Here is a 24,312-nt window from a genome sequence, read left to right on the forward strand (position 1 = left end):
GGCCCTGTGCGTAACAGCAAAATCAAAACTTCCACAGAACAGGTTGATAATTAACACGTTTTCCGGTATTTAACCCGGTTTGGTGCACTGTGTTGAAAATGAGGGTGAACATTAGACAGTTTCTCAAAACATTAAACCAGCTGATGTGACTTCAGTTCCAGTCCTCATCCTCACTGGTGCTGACTAATCAAGTGGCCTCTGGACTGTGGTTATTGTTATGTTTAGTTCACAGCACCAGGTTTCAGTTTAATGCAAAAGAAAACAAAGATGATCACAGTAAAAACAACAGTAGTGGATAAATACCTGTAGGCTAAGCTTGAATTGCAAAGACGTATTCATTAACGTTTGCATTCATACCCTCAGTGGCTGCTGCAGCTTCTTATTCATGCAAAAGGACCCTTCAGCAGCTTTCAATACAGGCTGCAGTTACTAACGTGACCAAAGGGGGGCACTCAGGGTACAGTTTTATCCAGATGAAAAGCATGACTTAGTGGAGAAGCTTTGTGTGTGTGTCTGGGTGTGTGCAGGCGTCACAATATAAGCAGTCTCAGTCTGTTAAGTGGACTGCCTTTAAGAGATTTTGATCACGGCTGGCGACTGCGAAAAGACTTGAAACAGTCACCTGCCATACTCATTTATGTGTAATGACAAACAAACAAACAAACCCATTTTTCAGTAGGGCTTCACAGAATTGAATGGAGTTTGTGTAAAAGTGAAGGGGAGGAGGCAGCGACTCGGTTAAAGTGAAGGCACAAGCGCACCTGATTCAGTCTGGCTGATTCCAAAATGAACCTTTTCTGTGTGAAGACTGGCTGACTGACTTGGTGGCATAAAATACTGAAAGTGTGAGAACTCTGATCGGGTTCAGTGAAAGTTAAAATGTGACCTAAACCAAGATTTAATGAGATGCTGGGGTCACACACCAGGTGTCTTGCTGTCCAAGCTGGCATCACCGCTGTAAGCCAGCAGTGGTGGACGGAGCTTGGCGTGAACATCCTGATGAGACTGAAAAAGCATTTCCATCCACCTGTTCCATCCACCTTTTCAAGCTTGGCAGATGTGGAAAAGTTGGCGTATCGATAAAACGAGAACAAAACAAAGTGCAATGGAAGCAGGCGTCGTAAGTAAATCATGAAAACATCCCATTTGTGTGGAGTGATGAGGAGACTGCAGCCTTCCTCGCACCAACGCCACCAATTGTTTTGTCTCGACAATTGAACTCCCCCTAATTGAACAACAGTAGTGGACGGAAAAGTGCATTAATTTACGTTGTCTTTTGCAGATTATCTGCAAATTTCTTCAATATTTCTGCTCAGTCTTTAACCGAAACCAGTCTGGTGACATCTGACAGCCATCAGCTTGAAAAGCCAAGCGCCCAGCCACCATGCAGCCAGGAATGTACCAATATCGGTACCAACGCTAACCTCAGACAGACAAATTACTGTTTTGATCTCTTACAGTATGAACAGAGAGCCACATTTATTCCTACGAAGATTGCTCAATAAGCTCCAAAAAAAAAAAAAAAAAAAAAAACACTGCCCAAATAGCAACTAGTTATGAGTCCATTTGTGAGCACAGTGATCACTGAACAGACCGCACTGTAAACAGCTTCCCACTGGTGTTCCCACCAAAGAACACTCCCCTGTTAAATGTGACTGGCCCCTGAGCCTTTAAACTCTGGGATAATCAGTAAGCGTATTGTCCGTGTCTGAGTTGTGCTGGGTTAACAGGCTACAGAGTGTGCGTCACAGAGTCAGTGGACGACTGCTCCGTAAACTTGGTTTTTTTCTTGAGGCGTCCTGCTCAGACAAAAAAACGTCTCATCCTCACCCTCTGTGTCCCATGACCTGGCCACCTGTGTGAATATGTTGTTGGGTGTCTTGGGGCAGCTGCAGAGGAGTAATGTGTTCCTGTGTGTGCAGGAGTAGGTGCTTTCACCGGTGTGTTACCTAGTGTAAACCCCTCAATGGAGACATGCACGGTTCATAAAAACTTGACAACACGATTTGGCCAAGGTGTTCAGGGCAGATTGGGGACAAATGCAGGAGGAGGAGGGGAGGCAAAAAAGAAAAATTAGTGATGTCTAGACTGGAAAACCATGCAAACAGTTGCCCTCAGCCACCGTTCAGCTCTCCTTCCTGCGTTGCATCTAAGCAGCAGCAGAACAAGATATTAAAGCAGGGCTGAAAGTGTGCTCTTTTTTTTTTCCTGTGTGAGCGGCAGTAATGAGGAAGAGGTGTCATGTGAAAACACTGGTCATGTCTGGCTGATAATGACACCGCGAGGTACAACAGTGCAACAGGAAAAGCAGAGGAGAGTGGAAAAACAAACGGTGCAGGCCGCGAGCAAATACGACTTCTGCCAGGTAGCTCATAAAGGACGGAGTGGGAGATACAGATCAGGCGCAGAGATGCAGCCAGCCCTGAAATCTGGCATGAAACACTAAAAAAAAAAAAAATCACCTCAGCTTACACTTGCTTTTAATCGACCTCCTACATGCCTGGATACAGTCCAGTCCATCAGAGGGAGCGGAACTGCTTCAAATCCACATGCAAATCACCTGCAGTGTTTAATCACATGCATTAAAGGTCCCAGTCGTCCCCCTCTACAGGGTCACAGTCACCTCTGGACACATCACCTCACAGCACTCCGACGTGTCTCCAGTTCACATTTAGAATCCGCTTTAATGGGAAAACACAGTGCTGTGAAGCACATAACAATCTTCAGATAACTCCTGGATGTCATGGTGGCTATTTTCAGATTTGCTGTCAATCAGTTAAAAACGTGCCTTAAAGCAAAAGTTCAACATTTTGAGAGGTGCCCTTGTTCACTCTCTGGCTCCGATGAGTAATGTCTGCCCATAAATATGAAGCTGGAGCCAGCAGCCAGCTAGCCTAGCTTAGCATAAAGACTTGGAAAAGATAGCCTGGCAATATCCTCCTAAAATCTGCACTGCTTGCCTGGCAACTGGTCCCAGCCGAGAAACAGTCGGACACATACTCTCCTGTCAAAGAGCGAGTTGTGGGCCCACACTGCTCTTTCCAGTCTTTATGCTAAGCTAAGACAGCCAGCTGATGCTAGCAGCTTCACATCATATGCCTTGCGCAGACATGAGAGTGGTATGAATCTTTTCATCCACTTCTCTGCTAAAAGACATATTTCACAAAATATTAAACTGTTCCTTTAAAATCTGTGTTGCATTCGAGGGTCAAGTTGGTGCTTGTCAAGCAAATAGGCTACATTTGATAGTCGTGTGCTACCAAAAAGTAAAGAGAGAGGATGTCATAATGTGACAGCAATCTAGTTGGTCCTCCAGCTCTATGTAGAGATCCTATAGATCATATTCTTACAATATTGCAGAGGTTTTAATGTTGTTGTTTGTGTGTGCTAATGCACATCTCTTGGACCAGACAGGAATCCAACCAATGTTATAACTGCTCCATAAAACTGCTGGGGCAGTCTGCTTTGAGTTCTGGCTGTGAAAACTTAATCTTAAAAAAAATAAAAAAATAAAAAAAACTTATGTCTCACAGCTTGTCTCACAGCAACAAAACAAAGCTGTCAGTGGGCCCTTCTTTACCCACTGACACACATTGTGTTCACTCACACTACAGCTTTTAGTCTGCCTCTCTGCACGGCCAGAACCTGCGACGCGTACGCTCCCGCCGTACCATCAGCTGACCGGACAAGATGTGGAGCTCACACTGAACATGAACTGAATGTCAGCCAATAACAACTTAAACAATGTTGACCGCATGTTAAATGTGTGTGGAAGAATTCAGCCAGATTCTAAGGTGACTTGGGGCGTGTACTGCAAGTCGTAAGGGAATAATAATAATTGATCAGAGGTCTGACAGGATTAAATATATACATGACATAATACATGACAACCAGCCCAGCTCCAGGCCACCAGAGTGCATATCTGAGACAGGAGCATGGCGTCAAATGTTTCTGCTTTTGGCTGTTTGCTTGTGTGGGTAGCGCTGCAAATACACTTTCTCTGGACTGAACATGCAAATACCCAAGTGTTACCCTGATTAGAATTAGGCCACTGTTTGACCGCCCTAAAGGAAATGAACACACTGTTCAAGGAGACAAATGTAAGTCGCCTATAGATGAGTGTTTGTTTCTGTCCTACGCCGACACAGCTGATTGTTGCACGTACACGGCTGGAAACAAAGAGCGACTGAACTACTCCAGAGAGAGAACAGCAGCCTGATTCCAGCGAGCACTTCGTATCATGAGTGATTTCTAGCTCCTCTGTATGCCGCAGCTGCTGTTTTGTAACCTCAAAGAAAAGACAGGTGCCTGAAATTATTCAGAGACAGCGTTTTGTTCTTCTTCAGGCAGTTACAAGGTCGGACGGAATGTATTAAGCTCTGCAACCCGACAGTACTTGTGTTGTAAAGAATAAGAATGACTGCAGAGGAACAGGAGTAAGATCAAAGCACCTGTTTCATGGTGACTGACCTACTTCTGACTATAAAAAAAAGGTATTGATGTGTTCTCTGGCATAAAATGTGCAGGATAATGCAGGAATATTTACTATCCTGCAAATTCTAGTTTCTTTCTTGGGAAGAAACACTAATATTCCAAATTAATATTGTCGTTTATTTAATATTTGTCTTTAACAACCTTTAACAAACAACATTTCCCATAAACCCAAGACCACGGCAGGGTGAACGGCAGATGTTACAGAAGCATGTGGAACATAAACTACTATTCTTGATAGTTACAGCTCATAACTCCTCTTCCAAAACAGATACCGTCATTTTTAATATCTCTGTTTGTGTTGGGATTAACAAATGAGATGCAACATGCTAATTACTAATCCTCTCAAGTTCCTCCTGGAACTCTTGTCAAGAAGCAAAAAAGCATATTTCCCGACGTTTTTGATCATCTTGGGACACCTCTGGAAATATGAGCCAACTATTATATTCATGTATTTGTCAAATTATCAGACAATTTCTCTTATGCAGCTATTCTAATTAGTGGACATACAGTATTTAGTAGAATTATTACAATTGCAACAAGGAACTAAGGATGCCCACTGCTACTACTACTACTACTAAATATTACTACCTCCTACAGCTTATGTCACCTAAGGGTAAAACTCTTAATGAAACAGGTGCAGGATGACGGGGAAAACACATTGTACCATACCGAAGAAACATCATTTAATTTCTTTGTTGGTATTTTACAGTATTTTCAGTGATCTGTGTATGCCACTGCCGTCAGAAAACACAGTCACATTCGGTCTCCATCAGAAAGTGTACGCAGTGTGTCAGAGTAGTGCTCTCAGTCTGCGGGGCCTCACCTGAAACCCTAAGTGTGAGGCCGAAATGAATGTCAAGGTAGCAGACCAGTTTTCTTTGGGTTATAACGTCAATGTCAGAATGCGGGATACGCTGTGCACATACACACAGCAGCCGTTACGTATTTAACAGATACTTAATTACACACTAAATGCACCATTTATCGCAGGCGCTGCATTAGCGCTCCCAGCTGCAATCAGAAAGGTGAGTAGCACTTTGCTTCCCCCACATCTGCCCACAAGAGGTAGATATGCAAAAGTACTGCCTTAAGTGCATCCATTAGCAGTCTTGATTTCTTCAGACACAAAGAGACCAGCGCTCTGAACCCTGAGTCACTCTTTTATTACATAATAAATATCCCATTAACGTAGAGTACATCACCAGGCAGTGTGTATTGTTCAGTTTGGAATGGTTTGCATAGATGTAGTACAAAGCCTTCATCGGCTGATTACTGAAAATGTTCACACTTCATTTAACATCAAAAACTGTGTGTTACATGAATCCATCGCCGCACCATGAAGATTTCTCACACCTGTCGATCCAGGATGATGCCACTCCACAGACGAACAATTACACACCGTCAAGCACAGCACTTCCATTACGTCAGGTTTTTTATACAGATTGTAGCAGAGAACTTGGCGGTGACGAACGAGTGAAACAAACATTTGACGTTTTTTCCTGTGTTCTCATTTTTCGCTAGTATCTTGAAAATGGAGCCATTTGCACTATTTTAAGTCAAGAACAACGCAGTGGCTGTAGGTTAGGATGCTGTTTGTGTTGACAAGGTAATACATGAGCAAAGAAACGTGAGTCACGCAGTGAATAATGCTGAATGTTCACTGGGTCATCAATACTTTTTCCACAGCAGACAGTTTGAGTTGTCAAACACACTTGTAAAGTTGAACACATGTGACTTCATCCCTTTCAGGTGTGTCGTTGCAGGGTGCTGGTGCTCTTCCTGTCATCTGCTGAGGTGGAGGCGGTTAAGAGGTTCAGCCATCAGCGTCCAACTTTGTCCGGAAAGTTTGCTCTCACCTGACGTGCATTTGAAAAGCAGGTGATTTAACTTAGCTTAGCATAAAGTATGGCTCAGGGTCTGGAGCTCAAGCCAGGAGGAGGTGACCCTAGCTTAGCATAAAGACGTTCATCTTGATGAATGATGTTCTGCCCAGTAGCTCTGTGTAGCTCTGTGCAGCATCATTGGCAGTTGTCACAGCTTTATGGTGGCTGCATGGCTAAGCTAAGATAACCATCTTCTGGCTCCAGCTTCACAGAGTGGTATCAATCTTCTCATCTAATTCTCAACAAGAATGCAAATAACCTTGTTTCTCAGATTACTGAACTATTACTTGAATTTGCTGTTATTAGCCCAATTAAATAACCACAACCATGTGGGCCCAACATTAGAACAACGGCTCCCTGTAGCCGTTCAATCCATGCTGGAGGTGGATTTATGGTCCTGGCTGCTGGTAAGTCCTCGTGACAGGATGGGAATCCTCAGCCAAACCAGGAGCAGGAGGCGTCTGGGAGGGTGGGGATTATTCATGCTTGCGCCGCTGACTCCTCTCCTGATAGATCTGTTCAGTGAATGGTCTGTAAATACAGCAGAACAAACATATAATGGGACAATAAATCAGAGGCTGGAACGCCGTACCACTCTGTGCCAGGACCACGCGTGTGCTGAACCGTGAGCGAACGCGCGTACGTGTGTCATTGATAGGAACATGCCTTGTTGTGTGCGCACACACACACACACACACACACACACACTGCTGGACCACTGACCCCCACATCAGACATTACAGCTGCACCAGAGGACAGCAGCCCTGTTCCTTGTGTGTCACTCAAGGAATTGGGGAAAATGACAGCGTTTGCAGCTCGAGAGCATCCTGATCTGAGTGTATGAATGCAAGTGTGTTCTGTGTTCTCCATCCGTATGATGATGATTTGCTATGATGGAAATTTTGTGGAAATTCTCACACGGCCAAAAAAAGCAGCTGAAGAGCTGCTGTAGCTGGAAGGCTGTTTGCTCAGGGACGTCCACATCCAAGAGCGAAAGTCAGGTGTTCGCTCGGTCTCCATCACAGCAGTGCAAACGAGTCACAGCAGTGCAAACGACTCTCCAGCATTCTGACATTATCCTGAGAGGGTTTCTTATGTGCCATCTATCACCTCTATTAAAGCCGGGGTTAGACTAATAACAGGGACAAGACGGAAGCGAAGTTGAATTAAATAGGATCAAACGATTTGGCTACGAATAGATCAGTCCTCACAAGGGCAGTAGAGGAAATCAAGCCCAGCGCGCCAAAATGTTTGCTGCCTTTAACTTTCTACGAGGGATTTCATAATAGATGGGCAGGAAATTAAAAGTCAGCCTTCACCACAGCATCTCACTTTGTCTCGCAAGCAGCTGTGAGCTAAAAAAGCTGCGAGGCATTGTCTAAACGCACTGGACTCCTGCATCTATCCCACTTGTGCCTTTACCCATTCAAGTCACCGCGTGTGGTTATATCCACCCGGACGCCTTGCCACCATCGCAGTTTACTAAATGAGATCATTCAGAATCTATGCCAGAAGCAATAGATAAATATAGCACATGAATCTCATCCCAGTCACAGTGTGTGGTAAAATCTGGCACCAGTCTTTCCCTCCATTCACGGTTTTCGGGCTAAAAGACACAATTGTGGATCAGCGCTGCCGGAAATTGCCACAGCGGCGTATACACCTGCGCTCTTATTCGCGGCGGGTGCTTAAACATGTGACATTTTCAGAAAAGCGTACTTCCGACGCTGCCGAGGCGAACCTCTCTTTTCCTTTCCAGGGCTAACATGACTTTTCATTTCACCGGTGATTGAGGCGTGGAACAAAGGTGATTTATGTAGCAGCAGAAACATGAGAAGGGCGAGGTGAATGAAACCTTCAGGGGCTAAAATGGACAAAGAGGGCTCATTAGATGTAATTGGCTGATTACTATTTGAACTGGTCAACACTAATTTTGCCTCTGACTGCGTGTTATGCTGACTGTGTGTGCCTGCACTAAGCTTTATGCGTGTGATTAATGTAGGTCAGTCGGTTGTGACCGAGTCAATCTGCCATTTTCCATCATTTATCTTGCTGCTACTACCCAGGAGAACCTTTGGTTTGTGTCCTTATTATGGGCTCCACAGGATAGCAAGTTGTGACAAAGTATGATGTGTTTATGTGCAGCCATGTTGATCTGTGTACTACCGTTGTGCATATTTGAATCAGAAGCTGTTATGCAGTAACTTGACTGATAAGCCGGTTATGTGTCAGGTTCCCCTCACATGTAACGCAAAGGGCAGCTGCACAGTTAAAACATGTACGGCACAAACATGTAAAGATGAGAGGGCATCACACAGACAGGCATGCACGCACACACACACACACACACACACACACACACACACACACACACACACACACACACACGCGCAAACAGAAGGCTTAATGAACAAGTGCACATCCCAGCTGCTTCCATGCCGAGCTCTTCCTCATCTGTGACTGGCTTATGCAGTCGCAGCATGTTTGTGTATTTCTGTGTGTTCGTGGGTGTGTGTGTTTCTGCACAGGTGTTTGTGTGGACAGATGTCCAGAAGTAGGTCACTCATAACCATTTTTTAGGTCTTATCTTGTGATCGCCATGGACGCGCAGGAGGAAGAGGATGCGAGGGGGGAAGAAAAAAGATATGCCCACCTCTTTAAATGCTTCCTTTTTGTCCATCTCAGCTTTTTGCACAACTAATGAATGCTGTGCTCAATAAATGGAGATGACATTTGAGGAGAAAACACAAGAGAGGAGGAAGAGAGGTGGGAGTAGGCGGCTTTGTCTGCAAAATCAGGGTTGTAATGAGCCGCTAAGTCCGACAAAGTCCAAAAAGAGTTAACTTGTGGCTGAGTGGCCCCATTTACTTGTGGCTATGACCTACATGCCAGCTGTGTCGGCCACAACAGAACAACTAACGCCTGAGCTGATCAGATCGCTATCAGATATCAAAAAAGCAAAATACAGCCCTGACTTCAAATAAGTTGTGACACTGTGTAAAAGTGTTCTTGAGTCCATGTTGTGCAATTGTGTGTTCACAAAGTGGTGAACGTGAACCTGTTTACCTGTGGAATGATCAAAACAGGTGTTTATTTCCAAAAATCAATGAAGCTGATGGGCTAAAACATTAAATATATTTTCCTTGTACTGTTTTCAATTATAATTAGATGTTAAAGTGGATCAGCAAATGATCACATTCTGTTTTATTTATGTTTTACACAGCAGCCTAACTTTTTGGAATCAGGGTTGTAAATGGATCTATGAAGCATTGTAATCATATACTATAACATATATTATATATGTAAACTTTACTCCTGAGTGTAATCACATCAGTAAGCAGTATGTGGACGAAGCCTCTCCAGGATGTGCCTCTGTTGCATTTACACTGAAATCAGCCGTCACTCTCTCTGTTTCATTAAAGAGACGGTAAAAATGGCTCCGGTGATTTCAGTGCACATAGAGCTGTTGCAGCATTCATCTGATCCCAGATCAGTGCAACCACTGACTGATCTGCATGGGTGGCGGCATGAATGAGAGCCAGTGCAGATGATAAAACTGCCGTCTCACTCTTAGTTCATCCATGTGTTTGCGTTAGTTTTGGGATACTTGTAGCCAGCTAACTGGTCCTGTTAACTGATTCCAGTTGTAAATAACACCCCCCGGTGTTTTTGGCAGTTGCCAAACAGGGTCGGGTGCACTGCAGTTGTGATATGGCAGCTGAGACACATGATTTCTGGATGAGACACACCCTCCTCAGCACCAGGCTGAATAGAATTTGGCCCCGGCCCATCTTGGGTCCTGGGTTGAGTCTTGGTTTTGAGGAACTTGGAGTACCCGTTAGGACTGCTAACTTGTGAAGACATAGATGTGCAGAGCTAAACCAGAGAGCTGTTTCTATAGAGGAGTTCCACAGGGAAGGTTTTGGGGTCCCCTGCTGTTAATTGTATGTTAATGCTTTAGAAATCTAAATGGTCTAAATTAACAGATGGTTTTGAGGCATCTTTGCCTTCACACTATGCGTCCAGGACCATGTCTGACTGTGGCCTGAATCATCAGACTCACTGTGTCCTCAGAGCATATCGTGGTGTACTCCCCCCCTGCGCACAAGTGACAAACCAAATGCATTTTATTGACACACATGAACAGGACATGAGAAAATGAAAGACTTACCCCTCAAACCTTATTGCCACCTTGTAAACCACGGCTACTATGGCAGTCAGGACCAGGCCAGCAGGACTGGCACCACTATAAAGACATAGCAGGAGAGAAAAAGAGACCGATGGGTTAGGTTATATTCTGCATACAAAAACAATTGGCTGTGTCTCTCAAAGCCGGACTGAAGCAAAGACATTTTAAGACAATAAATCATTTGAAAAAACGCCAGAAGACCAATTTTGAAAGTGAGTTTAAAAAAGGAAAAAGGAGGAAAAAGAAGCACAGCACACTGACCTACATATACCTGATCACTGTGGCACAGTGACACAGATATATTTTATTAAGGACAAAACACAAACATTCAGAAAACATGTAGGCACACTTTGATACAGGAGCACACCCAGAGAGCTAATGGAAAGAGGACAATTAAGTAAAACCCTGCAAGTCACTAAAAGCAGCCTTGTGTGGAACAGCAGTGCGAGTTACAAAATTGCAGTCGGCACCTCCCGCATGTTTTGGAATATACACCGTGCGACCTGGACGGCCATTAAACATTCCACAGAAATGCTTTAATTTCTTGCCGCGCCACCTGCTGAAGCATCCCATCGCCAACCTTGTCATTAAAGCAAAAAAAAAGCAAAAAAAAAAAAAAAAAAAGAGCCATGATCACATCAATCAGAACAACAGCACACTGTGGGGCCATCTGAAGCTGACTCGCTGATGAGGCTTACAAAACTGTCCACTCATGACCTACTTAAGCAGGCAGTAATGCAGACAGCAGGATACAGAGAAAAAAGCCGAGGTAAATTCAGCTTTTCTGGGCTTTTTAAAGGCAGTTTGAAAAAAGGAAGAGGGCAGAATTACCACAAAGGATTTTGAAGTGAGTTATTCCAACCCTGAACTCTGGAACAGCACAAAGTGGATGCTTTGAACGGTGCCTTGAAAAAAGCTTTTTAGCTTGCTAGTAGCGTGACTCGACGGGCAGCAGAGTTGGTCGCTAGGTCTGCCGTCCATCCCTTTGGTGCAGACTGAAATATCTCAACAGTTATTCGATAGACTGCCGTATAAGTCCAGAAACAGAAATTCATGGTCACCAGAGATTTGGTCCCCCTACTGATTTTGATGATGCTGCCCTGCCACTGGAGCTAAGGCGCACTGATGAGGTGGACAGTCTTGTTTTTTTATTAAAATGTCTCGACAAGCATCACATGGATTCCCAGGAAATGTCACACTCACATTCGTCCCCCCTCAGGATGAACTTGAACAGTGTTGAACACGCAGGTTATATAAGATCTCAGATCACAAAGAGAGCCGATAGCGTGGCAGATGCTTAAATTAATCATGTGATGCAGATAAAGATGTGCTGTTTGAGCACACTTCAGTGTGGGAACGAAATACTTAATTAACTCTAAACACACAGTAGCCTGTAGCCGAGGCTGGTGGGATTGTCATTGGCTTGGGAGGTATTTGGTCTTAAACAAAGTGTTGGACGCACAGAAGTCTTGTATATTTTGTAAATCGTGTATCAAACATCATCCTCGTCCAGAATTTCATGGCAAGAGACAGACAAGAGGACCACACTGCTAGCATGCCTAAGAAAGTAGTCCAGATATCACTATAGGGTTTATATATAAATATATGTATACATATAGTATGAGGAGATGAACTATATTGCTTTATGTTTCGAGTTGGAATGCTGTACCCCCTGAAGAACCATAAACCAGGTCAAGACATGTGAAGTGATGCAAGGCTTGGACCTCCCTGTGGTTTACCAGAATGACTTCTTTCAATTCATTTAACTGCCTTTGACCTTTTGGAAGATCGCAGAAGGCACAGGAAATAGGCGTGCAGCATGGGCTACACACTGGCACCTTTCTGTTCACTTCAAATCGGAGGTGGTAGGAGTTGTTACTGGAATAAAAAAGCACAGACTTATTTCTGGAGCTGAAGTTAACAAATTCTGACACCACACCTGACATTTACTACTTGTTTTCGGGGCCCGTGACATATTTTCAGGGATTTCTTATTCGGGCACGTTCTACATTTCACCCCTATACAACACTTAAATAGAACGTTTGACCTTCAGATCGTACGACGGCAGGAATATGGGGACAAGACTGTCGAGTTGAGCAGTTCTCTCGTGACTTTTCAGATTTCTGTGCCAGTTCTGTAATAGCTGCAATTACATTCGATTCACAGCTTTCATCAGCACAAATCTGACACACAACCCTGCATCAGTGAGACACTGACTGTGACAAATAGATTTGACACAAGGATGAGTCAGTAGACCTTGTGGGGTAATCTCCATTTACTCCTGACCCATATTGCAAGCAATCGGACAATTGGCTGTTTGTAAACGCCAAAGTGGAAAATCACTTATCACTAATCATTGGTAACACAGCGCCTCCCTGAACTGGAGCTGAGTGACAGTTTTCTCGTGTCTCCTCCAGATTAAAGTTGTCCTCGACTTTGTCAACTATTGGAAAAAGAATTGGAGCATTCTTTTTACACAGATTCATGAAACAAATGTTGATATTATTCTTTTCGTCCACATGCTGTGGTCAGTTGATGATCCACAGATAAAACAGCGGTTGGTCTGGTGCGAGTAAATGAGCGTCGGAATAAATGAATTCTGATATTACAACAGCGTTGTCATTTTCCAGTCTGTGCATCGCACATCTGCAAGTCTGCATGCTCACGTCTAAAGCTGCGTGGAAATCTGTGTCTGTGGATATGAAAAGTCCACACAGATCGAACAGGAAGACTGAGCACAACCACGGGAGGCGAGACCTTTAATGTGTGGTCTGCAGGAATATGTGGGTCATATGACATGAATGGTCATCCATCATCTTTGTGGAATCGTGCAATCTGCTTGAAGTCATTAATGTGGACAACAGCATAGTGCAAAATGTGCCGTGTGTGCTGTGATTCACATTTGGCTGTTTTCCTCCAAACGAGACACAGATAACACTTGACCAACTGGGAAAAATGATGCACACACACACATTTGTATTGATTGAAAGTAGGATAGAAGATTACATAGAGAATGTAGATCCAGAGAGATAACTGTGGTGAAGGAAACAGCAGCCTGATGGAAACCTGACAAGCATACGTCACACGGTTTCTGATTTCCAGCATTTGTGAGATTTAAGTTACGACTACTTGTACTCCATTTAAACAATTTTATTTTAAGATCCTTTATGGTGGCCCTGACAGTCAAAACACAACATTTCACAAAACACATTTCAGATTGCGGAAAGGGTGGGACAATGTTTCTTGTTTGTGACTGGTCAGAGTTTATTCAATGGACGTGTTGAGGTTGGTTGGTGCTAGACTGGATCAGATAGAGGGACGCTCTAAACTCTGCACTGCTGAGATTGGCTGTTTGGCTTTCAGGCAACTGATGATGCTCGACGTATGCCTGAGCATGTCTTCTTAACCAGCTCTGATGAGACGGCCCCCCTGATGTCACCTGTTGAAGAGTAGCGACCCTGTCTCCACAGTCCTAATTCATTTAAGCATGCTGTCAGGGTTCCACGGGACATTTTGTTCATTTTGACTGTCCTATGTCAAAATATCCCCTTGTGATTTTAAATTGTGTGCAAAGACACTGCTGAGAGTAGTGCACAATGTAAACAGGAAATGACATTAAACTGCTGCCATGGCCTTGGGTTCTGTCCAATCACAAATAAGAAGTGTTGTCCCACATTTTCTGTAATCTGAGATGTTGGGTTTTCTCAAATGTTGTGTTCTTTAAAATATCGGTGTGGTTTCTAAAATGCTGTTTTATGAAATATTGTTGTGTTTTGACCCTCAAGGTCACTGTGTATTTCATATTTCTACTGAACTACATTACAGAGGGAAAAGATGTACTTTTTATTCCTTTACATTATTTGACAGCTTTATTCACATTGCATATGACAGTTTTACACACAAAACCTCTAAGAATTTTACATACACTTCTAGAGATTACAATATGCAAGCAGTTTACTAATTAAAATTAATCACACTGCATTTTTGAATATAAAACAGCAAACTTCACAAAATGCTTGGTCTAGCACAGGCATGTCCAAACTATTCCATAAAGGGCCGTGTGGCTGCAGGTTTTCGTTCCAACCAAGGAGGAGCACACCAGGCCAACCAATCAACATCAAGGGATCCCTTAGTTATCAGCTGAAAAGGGAGATCAGCTGATTAAATGAGTCCAGCCTGGTGTGCTCCTCCTTGGTTGGAACGAAAACCTGCAGCCACACGGCCCTTTATGGAATAGTTTGGACATGGCTGGTCTAGCATGATGTGATGGAAAAATGTATTGCTATGGCTTCAGCTTTAGGCAAAGCTTGTGCAAAAGAGGAGTGTGTGTGTGTGTGTGTGTGGCTAGTTCTGTCCAGAGAGCAGCTCAAAGTGCTCCACTTAGGTTGCAAAAGACAGATAAATATATTAATTCAGTGCTTTTTAATTGAGGATCAATCTTGCGTTTATGTCCATATTGCTGAGAAAATAGACTTGAAGTGTAAATAAATGCTTCAGGTTGCGGTTACGCCTGCGAGAACGGAGCCAGTACAGACAGCTACACAGATTCATAATCAATCGTAAGGTCAGCTAACGTTGCCATAGAGACCAGGTTATGCTAAGGCTATAGTAGAAAGCGTTATTATTACAACATAGTATAATTGCAGTATTTAACGCTAATTGTACTTCTGTGGATATTTTGGTGAAACTAATGCATATAGGAGATTTTCGTTCACTGGCAATAGTGTTTAAGGCATTCCTTCCTCCCTGGTAATGATTCTACTGCCCTAAACACCACCATGGCAGCAGTTTTGTTAATGTCAACCCACCGGACAAAAGTCCTTCCTGTGATTCCCCCGACATCCATCACAACCTAGAGCCTTGAGACCTTGGGAGGGATGTGACGTTATTTAATGACCCTTCACCAGTGACTGTGACACCACAGGGGTTAATAAGTGTCGATAAATAACACTGTTAGCCTGTTGTTAACTCAACAGGTGCTCACATTTTGAGATCTCCGAACAAGCAAGTGCGTCTGTCCCCTCTGTTGTGATTGTTCACCTTCAAAAGAATACAAGCATCATGGGGTAAAGGGTGGAGGTGATGAATTGGAAGCAATGGAAACCAACACGAGTCACCACCATGCTGTTGTGTAAAAGATCTGAATACTTAACAAGATGTTCATTAAAAAACGAAACAAAAAGAAGGTTAAATCTAGCTGGCTGCAAAATTTGTCACTTTAACCATTTGCTTATGTACTTCCCAGTCTAATTAGAGGATAATATAAACATCACGTGTCATGTTTTGCAAGATATTTGAACTTGGGCTAGAAGTTTGCATAATTAATTCAAATAGTAATTGGAATAACCTTTGAACAAATGAGGCCCATGGAAAGTACATTGATTTTTTTTCACTGTGGTATGTCGTATAGCTGGGGCATGACGGCTGCTTCCAATTTATTATAAAAACACTACTGGTTTAAATATGCGTTAGAGGGGGAGGTCAGGACAACTCCTGCTACAGTGTGATTCACTCAGTGAGTCTTAATGCCAGATAAATCCGCACAAATGTCTCCACTTGACTAAACAGCATTCACAAGTGGTGCAATTATCCTACCTGTGACTCAGTATACAGTATATGTAGAGTGACGCCATGCAGTCAGACAGAAGGTTAGAGAAGGAAATGTGCAGGTGGTAGAGAAGGATACTAAGACTGAGGGTACTCTGAGGTGTCAGAGCTTCGAATGGATTCCAGGAAAAATGAATTTCAAAAAAGGGTAGTAACACTGTTTGGAATTATGAATGAGTCCATACAAAGGAAAACAGGAAATAAAAGCAAAAACAGAAGAGAAGAAAAAAACAAAGGAAACTGTTTCGTCACAAATACAGAAGCCCCAAATATCAAATACCGCTCCTCGCAAGGCGTCACCTCAGATATGTGATTGACGAGTTGTTAATTAGCGAGTCAGATGGGACAGAATAGCAACATGCTAATCTCTGGGTAGTGCCAAGCAGTCTCATTCAAGGGGAGGAAGAAAATAGGATAATTGCATGCAGTGTCAATTAGTTGTCTATTTTTAGCCATATCCCCAAGCCACATAATCATTTTATCCCGTTTTGGATTACACATCTAATCAGTCTGAATATTTATGAATGGTTATGTGGTACTGTATAGCCGGCAGTAGGGAAAATCCCACATTAACAACTTATTTGATAACAAATGTAACAGACTGTATTCATGTGGTGAAGCTGGTGTAAAGAGTTGTCATATGCCAAAGTGTGGAAGGAGATCTTTTAATAATCCACAATCCGAGCAAGGGGCGCATGTAGTTGTGTTGAAAAGAGGAGGCCCGAGAATGGATCCTTGATGAACTCCACATCTGATTTTTGTTGTTTCAGATTTATGATTATCAATGGACACAAGTTCCTATCCTGGAAATATGATTTGAGCCAAATCAGTGCTGAAAAACATAAATTTACATTTTGCACCAGGAAAGCGGTTAAATTACTAAAAAACAACCTTTTCAAAGTAGCTTGGCGGAATATGTTTCGTCTTATTGAGTTACAACTTGCAGTACAAGTACAAGCAAGCTACACTGAATGATAATGGGAAATACAGTGTGTACAGAAAAGCAAAGAACACCATAAAGATATACACATGCATGTATACTACAGTTATTATAGTTTACAATTTTACTAGTTTTTAATTTAATTTTGTTTTAAATTTTAGTTAGTTTAGTTTCCAGACTGTATCTGCTCATTTCATTTTAGTTTTATTGTTTAAAAATGTTCTGTTTTAGTTTAGTTATTATCAGTTTCAGTGTTACGTTTGTTTATATATGCAAATCGTGGTTATTTGTCATGGGCAAGATTTAAGATGTTAAGAACAGATATTACAATACAAACACACTTTCAGCAGTACTCCAGCAGCTGCTTCCACAACGCTGGATTTTCCTGTTGAAGCGATCAGAGAGCTTGCAGCACATGACCTGAGCTGTGCGGGGAGAATGCCTGAAATGTAACACAAGTTAAAACCACAGATCTACTGGTGTTATATAATCATAGCATAAAACAAAACATACATCTGTGTTTTCTTCTTCTTCTAACACGGGAGGTGTGATGCTGGAGCTATGTTCTGTGATGCATTTTACAGTTTTATGACTGACCTCTCTCGCCGCTGTCCTCTGGATATACACACACACTATAGTTTCAGCCAGGGTAGAGGAGAGAGGAGAGAGTAGATTCTCCTGAAGCAAAGAGTGACCTTTCGAAAGTCAGAGCGTCATTGTTCTGTCTTGCCCAGAGATATCGCTCCTACCCACACGCACAACACATGATAATGCTCCCTGATGTAACTTCACCACACTGTTAATCGCCGTGGTAATGCTGGGGTGATAAAACAAATAAACTGTGTCATTGTGGAGTGAGCTGGAGGGGTTTTTCTTAAAGTGTGAAAAAGGTATGTTGGGGCAAACAGCTCAATAGCTTATTTATGCATTTGCTCCACTGCTGCTTGAAGTTAGAATCAAAGTTTTGATATTCACAGGCAACCATTCAATAAACTGCAGTTGATTCTGTAATTGTTTATACTGTATATTAAACCCACCCACAAGGGATTCACAGGAAATGATGCATTTTTCTTGTTTGGGTGTGATGTTAAGAGATAGTTGTGGCTCCTGCATGCATGACGCTACGTGTGTTATTAGGAACTGGAGCCTGCATTATCAGACTTGCCATGACTGCCGGTAACATTTAAGTGTATCAAGACATTAAGAAGGCTTAACACCATGTCTACATACAGTAGGCTGCTAATGTCAGTAGTGCTGAAGATTCAGTCCTCAATAAACATCTACACAAGATGCATTCAGGACCTGTTCACCAGATACAAAACCCAAAACACAATCACTGTAATGATGTGCAAAGAACAGAAGAAAATACACTCTCACTGGATTTCTCTCTCTCTCTCTTTTTTTTTTTTTTTTTTGCATATTTGTCATGTTTCATGATTTTCATGATTTGGTGTGAATGCATGCCAACATTTACTAATTAGCAACACCAGCTGAGGCTGCTGGAAATGTCACTTTTCAAACCAAACCAAAGTATTGGGGAAATTTCAATTTTGACCTGATGTTAGTGTTAGATGAAAAATCAAGTGGCCACCAAAGTGATTACAGTTCATGCTCAGCGGAACATGACAGCCTGTACTAAATTTAATGGAGATCCATCCAATAGTTTTTGAGGTAACTGACTCTAAACTAAGCCGTCAAGAACAATATGATTCTGCACTCAACAAAATAAGTTACAGACAGAGGAAAAAGCAGAGTACTTTAAGACCACTGCCCCACTTTTGTTCTACAGCCCTTTTTCTGGAGCAGTGCTCCATCAACATGACATGATATGTAAGCATAAAAAAGCAACTTTAGGTGCCATCTTAGCAACACGAGTCCAGCTCGTGATGACGTATTAGTCTAAGTGCATCTGCTAATGTGTGTCAGCTAATCTGCTGTTCAGGTCACACAGAGAGGCAAGTAAGTGGTCTAATGTGTGGGAGAGACTGTCTAGCACAGTGAGGGGCTTTTGAACTGTGTGTGTGTGTGTGTGTGTGTGTGTGTGTGTGTGTGTGTGTGGAGACTTTCCCTGCTGATGTTCTTCCATGGTAGCTGGAAGAATTTTTGTGTGTCTCTCAGGACGTGTCAGGGGCCCTTCAGGATCGCTGAATTACTTTCAGTCAAAGTGAAGAACGTCCTAAAGGTTTTATAGCTTTTAAGTCTCAGTTAGCAACATATGTATCGTACATTTCTATAACAAATGACAGAAACCAAGACAAATGAGATTTTGATAGTATATGCAGAGTATATCAATTAAAGGCACCCTATGGAGCATTTAACCACTGGTGGCACTGTTGAGCAGTATTTTGATGAGGAAGTACCTGTATAGTTTCTATCTCGCGCTCAACATGCACGCACATAAAAACATGCATGCAGTGCACGAGCACAAGTTCTTTCAGACCAGTGGAAAGAAAATCCAAAATACACTTTTCGGTGTTAATTTTAGTTCAGATTTCTGTTTTGAGAATATATGAAAACAGTGAATATTTAATTAGATAATGAGACTGAAAAATAACATTTCAGAAAACTTGTAGGACTAGATAGGACAGCTCTAATCCAATGCAATGGTGTTAGGTTCAAGTATTTATCCCCTGAGTGAGGCCAACCCCCAAAATCAAGAATGGTATCACTCTATTGTGAGGCAAACGATCCCCCCATTAAGGTATCAATAGAGTGATACCATTCTTGATTTTGGGGGTTGGCCTCACTCAGGGGATAAATGCTTGAACCTAACATCATTGCATTGGACTAGAGCTGTCCTATCTAGTCTGGTTGCGTACGAACTGATGAAGCCTGCTCGGATGAGAGGCGAAACGTCTTCTAAGACAAACTGACGAGGTCCAGATGCGAACGATTGAATGCCCTAAAGCTTACAATGACCTGGATGAATGAGAATATTCACAGGAATGTAAGTAATCAACTGTGGAAGTTTCATGGTGATATCTATTAGTGTAAATAGTGACTGTATTCATTGGTAACGTCTATAAGGAGATGATGAATGCAAGCTGACAGCACAAGAATGGCAAAAGAATCCTTCAAGACCCTGTGATACGATCCAAAGCTCAGGAACATGCAGGTAAGTGCATCTTGAGTTGACACTGTTTTGTTAAAATTAAAATTAAAAAAAGTGCTTTGGTCTGGAATGCATTAAAAACTCTTAAGGCTTGAAGGATTCACATATTACATTCATCTAAACTACACAAATGCCATTTGGGATATTTTTCATCATCAGACACCATAGAAATCTGAGTGCAGTGGACACACACACGTGAAGGGTTAAACCACAGGCCTATTTTCAGAGCTTTACTTTGTGTTACTGAAGATCCTGACAACAACAGACAGGGACAAAGGGATGAAGACTGAAGACAGCAGAGCAGGTTGAGGCGGAGGCTGCTTCTGTATCTCAGTTGAGCATTAGGGGGAGAGAGAAAGATGGAGATATGACAAAGGTGAGAGAGAAAAATAGAGGGAGGAGGTGGCCGTCAAATGAGGTGATCACTGGTTTGATCACTTAAAGCAGTGCAGAAATGAAAATGAAAGTGAATTAAATTCAAAGCTGCGGCAAAATGGGGCACAATTAGTCACAACAAAGGGACTACAGACTCTGTGTGAGCAAGAATGGGGGCTAATAGCTTTTATTGGCGTCTGGCTCGTCAACCCAGGAACGCCTGCCTAGCAACTATGCACGCCGGGCTCTGAGAGATGTGGTCACAGTTGTCATAGAGACGAGGCACACGTAAAAGTTTTTACCTCACCACCTTTTTCAAGGGGGAAGTGATTTGCAACTTGGAGAAAACAACATTTTCCATTTGCAGGTGGCAGCTTATTTCCCATGTCGCCTCTGCATGCCCTCACTTTATTTAGAACATCAGCACGTTGCCATGCCTGGCAGCATGTCAATTTACTTCATTATACTTAAGTGTTAATTGCCAAAAAATGGTTAAACGTGGTGAAAATAACTTGTTGCTATGAATTACTGAGCCGATCTCAGCTACAGACCTTTGCAGACACATTCGATTGAAATTACATTTGGCTGTTGACCGCAGTCACACACACACACACACACACACACACACACACACACACACACACACACACACACACACACACACATAAACACACAAAATCACTTACATGAGTGCCAGGCCGAGGTAGTTGGCAGTGCTGCCCCAGTACATCGGGTTCTCTATGATGTTGAAGGGAAAGACTGTCACCTTCTCATCCATCAGGATGCCAAAGTAATCACCTGGGAAACCAATACAAAGACACACACACACAAAGACACACACACATGGTGGGTTAATGCTGTAACAGGTGAGAGAATTATTGCTCCATTTGGTGCAAATACTGCATTTCATAACTTAAGTCAAGTCAATTTTTACATCTATTTTTCCTGTTCAGTGATGCAGGGGCCCAGCCCAGCATGCACTAAGCCATTAGCAGGGGGGTGTTATGGTTCCAAATTTGTCACCAGGCCCTAGTTTATCAACCAGTTCAGGTGGACAGGGATTCAGTGCCAAATCTGGTGGTCTGTTTCACAGTGTTGCCATGGTTTTTGTTATGTCATCAACCGTGATGCCTTGCATCAAAGTCAGACTTTGGTCTGCTTGTCAGGGCACAATCATCTTTCACATGTTTCTGACAAACAGCAGCAGTGAAGTCAGACTGAAGATGCTCTGCCAGGGGACACGACTTTGGCAGCGCAAGGCCTTGTTAATGCTGCACTGTCTACCCGCCCCTCCGTCACCTGGCTGTTACTGATGTCAACAGTACGACCGCATGGATATGACCTCATGTGAAAACTTGTGGAAAGAAATGAGCCTCTTGGTCGGTGTTGCTCAGCAAGTGTTTCCTCCGTCGACTTATGTGGTGTGCTACTGCAGGCTAGGTTAACTGGCATGCACTCTGGAAGAGGATAACACACAGCTGAGCTGGCTAACGTTAGCTCGTTTTCACACTTGATGTGACTTTTCCTTCATGTCATTTCAACGCCGACTGAGTGCTGCTTTCAATCGTCTGCAGAGTGTGTTTGTCCCACGTTATTTAAAGGAGGGGGGTCCAGCTGGCATTTCGTGGGTCCAGTTGTGGTGATGGCGACTGACCCGGCTGTCTCACAGTGATGAGCAGTCCTGTGACTTCAGCGATATGCACCCTGTCATCTGATGACAGAGTAACGTACAGGGTCAAAGAATAACACAGAGCGAGCATTTATCACACGTCGCACGAAGCAACGGCTAACAACGCCAGCTCCCCAGCTGGCTCACTTTCTGTGCGGTTGTTGGAATTAAAGTTTCATATTTCAGCCCAACACTGTCAGTTAAATTTTGGCAACCTAGGTACAAGTGTCTTAGCAAATGATCATTTGAATTTCATTTCAGCTTTTAAGCAGAAGTCATTTTGGCATGTTTCTTTGGCACTGGGGGCTTGTGATAAAGAAGAGATGGATGCTAAACAAGTGTGTGTCTGGTTGCTTGTGCAGTGGCTGTCTTTGGGGGCAGCTGAACAACTGCAGGACACCGCTCGCTGCAACCTGAGCACTTATTACCTGCTTATTATACCTACTGTTTGCCATCTAATAAGTCCCTTCGACACTGTGCGCACACAAACGTTCAAACAACTTCCTTATGCCTTCCTCGTCTACCCACCCCCACACAGACACACAGTAGGTGAAACTGACCTGCTGAATTACACATGTGGTGCTGCTGGCCCTGTTTTCTGTCAAAGAGAGGCTGTTAATGCCAAGTTATATAACAATTTTCATTATGTATGATCATTTAAACACCAGAAGTAGGGCAGGGTAAAAGGGAGATTATATAAACAAATGTGTTGGATTTTGAATAGAGAATCAGCTGCAATTGGCCTTCAGAACAATATGCTAACCTCGTTTTTGACCCCAAAGTGACGACTGTCAACCAATTCAGCTTTAAAAGCCAAGTGTAACGTTTTCTGTGTGCTCATACATCACTGATTCATTGTGGTTATGGAAATGGGCAACCTGGATTTGCGGTAGCACTGTGGTAGGTTAGAGGTTAGAGAAGTGAGTCCGTGATCAGAGTTTGGCTCCCCGGCCAGCGAGGCAATACGTTTTTACTCTGCGTGTAATTTGATTGTGTTCGGATCTTTGTTTCTGCCTCCTGTGCCATCAGTTTGGATCACCAGGTCACAGTGACTCAAGGAACTTAATATAGAGCAAATAAGACACATCAAATCACAACACACACCCACAGGCTATATCGTCTAGTGTGTGTGTGTATATGTTTCTGATAGGAGGAATTGGAAAGGACACATGGTGCAGGTGGCTCACGGTGAGGCATAAAAATCCCCCAAACACAAAGCCCATAAATACTCCAGATTTGTTAAAAGCAAAATGAATAAATAAATAAATATGCATAATAACTCCTAGATCAGCATTTGTGAGGTCTGGCTGTGGGCCGGCAGAGATGGCCACCCAATGGTCTGGGATACCACACCATACCATCTTCTTCTGCTTATCTGGGGCCGGGTCGCGAGGGCAGCAGTCTAAGCTGGGATGCCCAGACTTCCCAGAGATATTATAGATATTATGGCCAGTTCGTACTGTCGCACTTGTGCAAGCAGGAACAGGAAAATGAGAGATAGGACCCAAATGCAGGCACTTCTAAAATCCAACAGTGGCTCACAGGATGGTGAGGCAGACTGATGGCTCATTGTAGAGGTGGTCAGGACCCGTAGTGGGCCCTTATGCAGCTTATAGACAGATCCAAGGGGAAACTGATGGAGACGGAAGGGCGGACTACAATGAAACATGCTATTACAGAACCATGGACAGTGAATCGTCATTGAACCGCAGCCGCTGATATATAGGCAGCACAACTGCTGGCTATTTCAGAACAACTGGCACATTCAGTGATGCTGGATGCCCGAGAAGCCATGCAGTCATTTAGCCTACACAATCAAGCCACATTCATCCCAACAAAGTGTGCAAGCAATGTGTGACCTGCGGCCATCACTGCGATATCCAAGCACACACAGCGATCTGCAACAAAAGCAATGACGGGAAACAAACAGTGCTATCTTTGCAAAAGGGAAGATAGCCAGCAACTCATGTCATCACAAACAATGAATAAAAAATAACTCAGTAATGACGTTTTCATCCAGCAGCAAAAATGACATGGGATCCA

General features: G+C 43.1%; 1 protein-coding gene across 1 annotated transcript in view; it reads right to left on the reverse strand.

Annotated features, from left to right (window-relative positions):
* Positions 1–5,530: 5,530 nt before the first annotated feature.
* The window catches only part of pemt (phosphatidylethanolamine N-methyltransferase), a 56,441-nt gene continuing 37,659 nt past the window's right edge, over positions 5,531–24,312 (reverse strand). Inside the window, exons 5-7 of the mRNA XM_041962896.1 lie at positions 21,287–21,398; positions 10,549–10,623; positions 5,531–6,908 (exon numbers count right to left, since the gene is read on the reverse strand). Coding sequence (XP_041818830.1) covers positions 6,854–6,908; positions 10,549–10,623; positions 21,287–21,398 — 242 coding nt within the window. The 3' untranslated portion in view covers positions 5,531–6,853. The remainder of the gene's footprint in view (positions 6,909–10,548; positions 10,624–21,286; positions 21,399–24,312) is intronic.

This window comes from Chelmon rostratus, chromosome 21, assembly GCF_017976325.1.
Source record: "Chelmon rostratus isolate fCheRos1 chromosome 21, fCheRos1.pri, whole genome shotgun sequence".
In the NCBI taxonomy this organism is placed as follows: domain Eukaryota; kingdom Metazoa; phylum Chordata; class Actinopteri; order Chaetodontiformes; family Chaetodontidae; genus Chelmon; species Chelmon rostratus.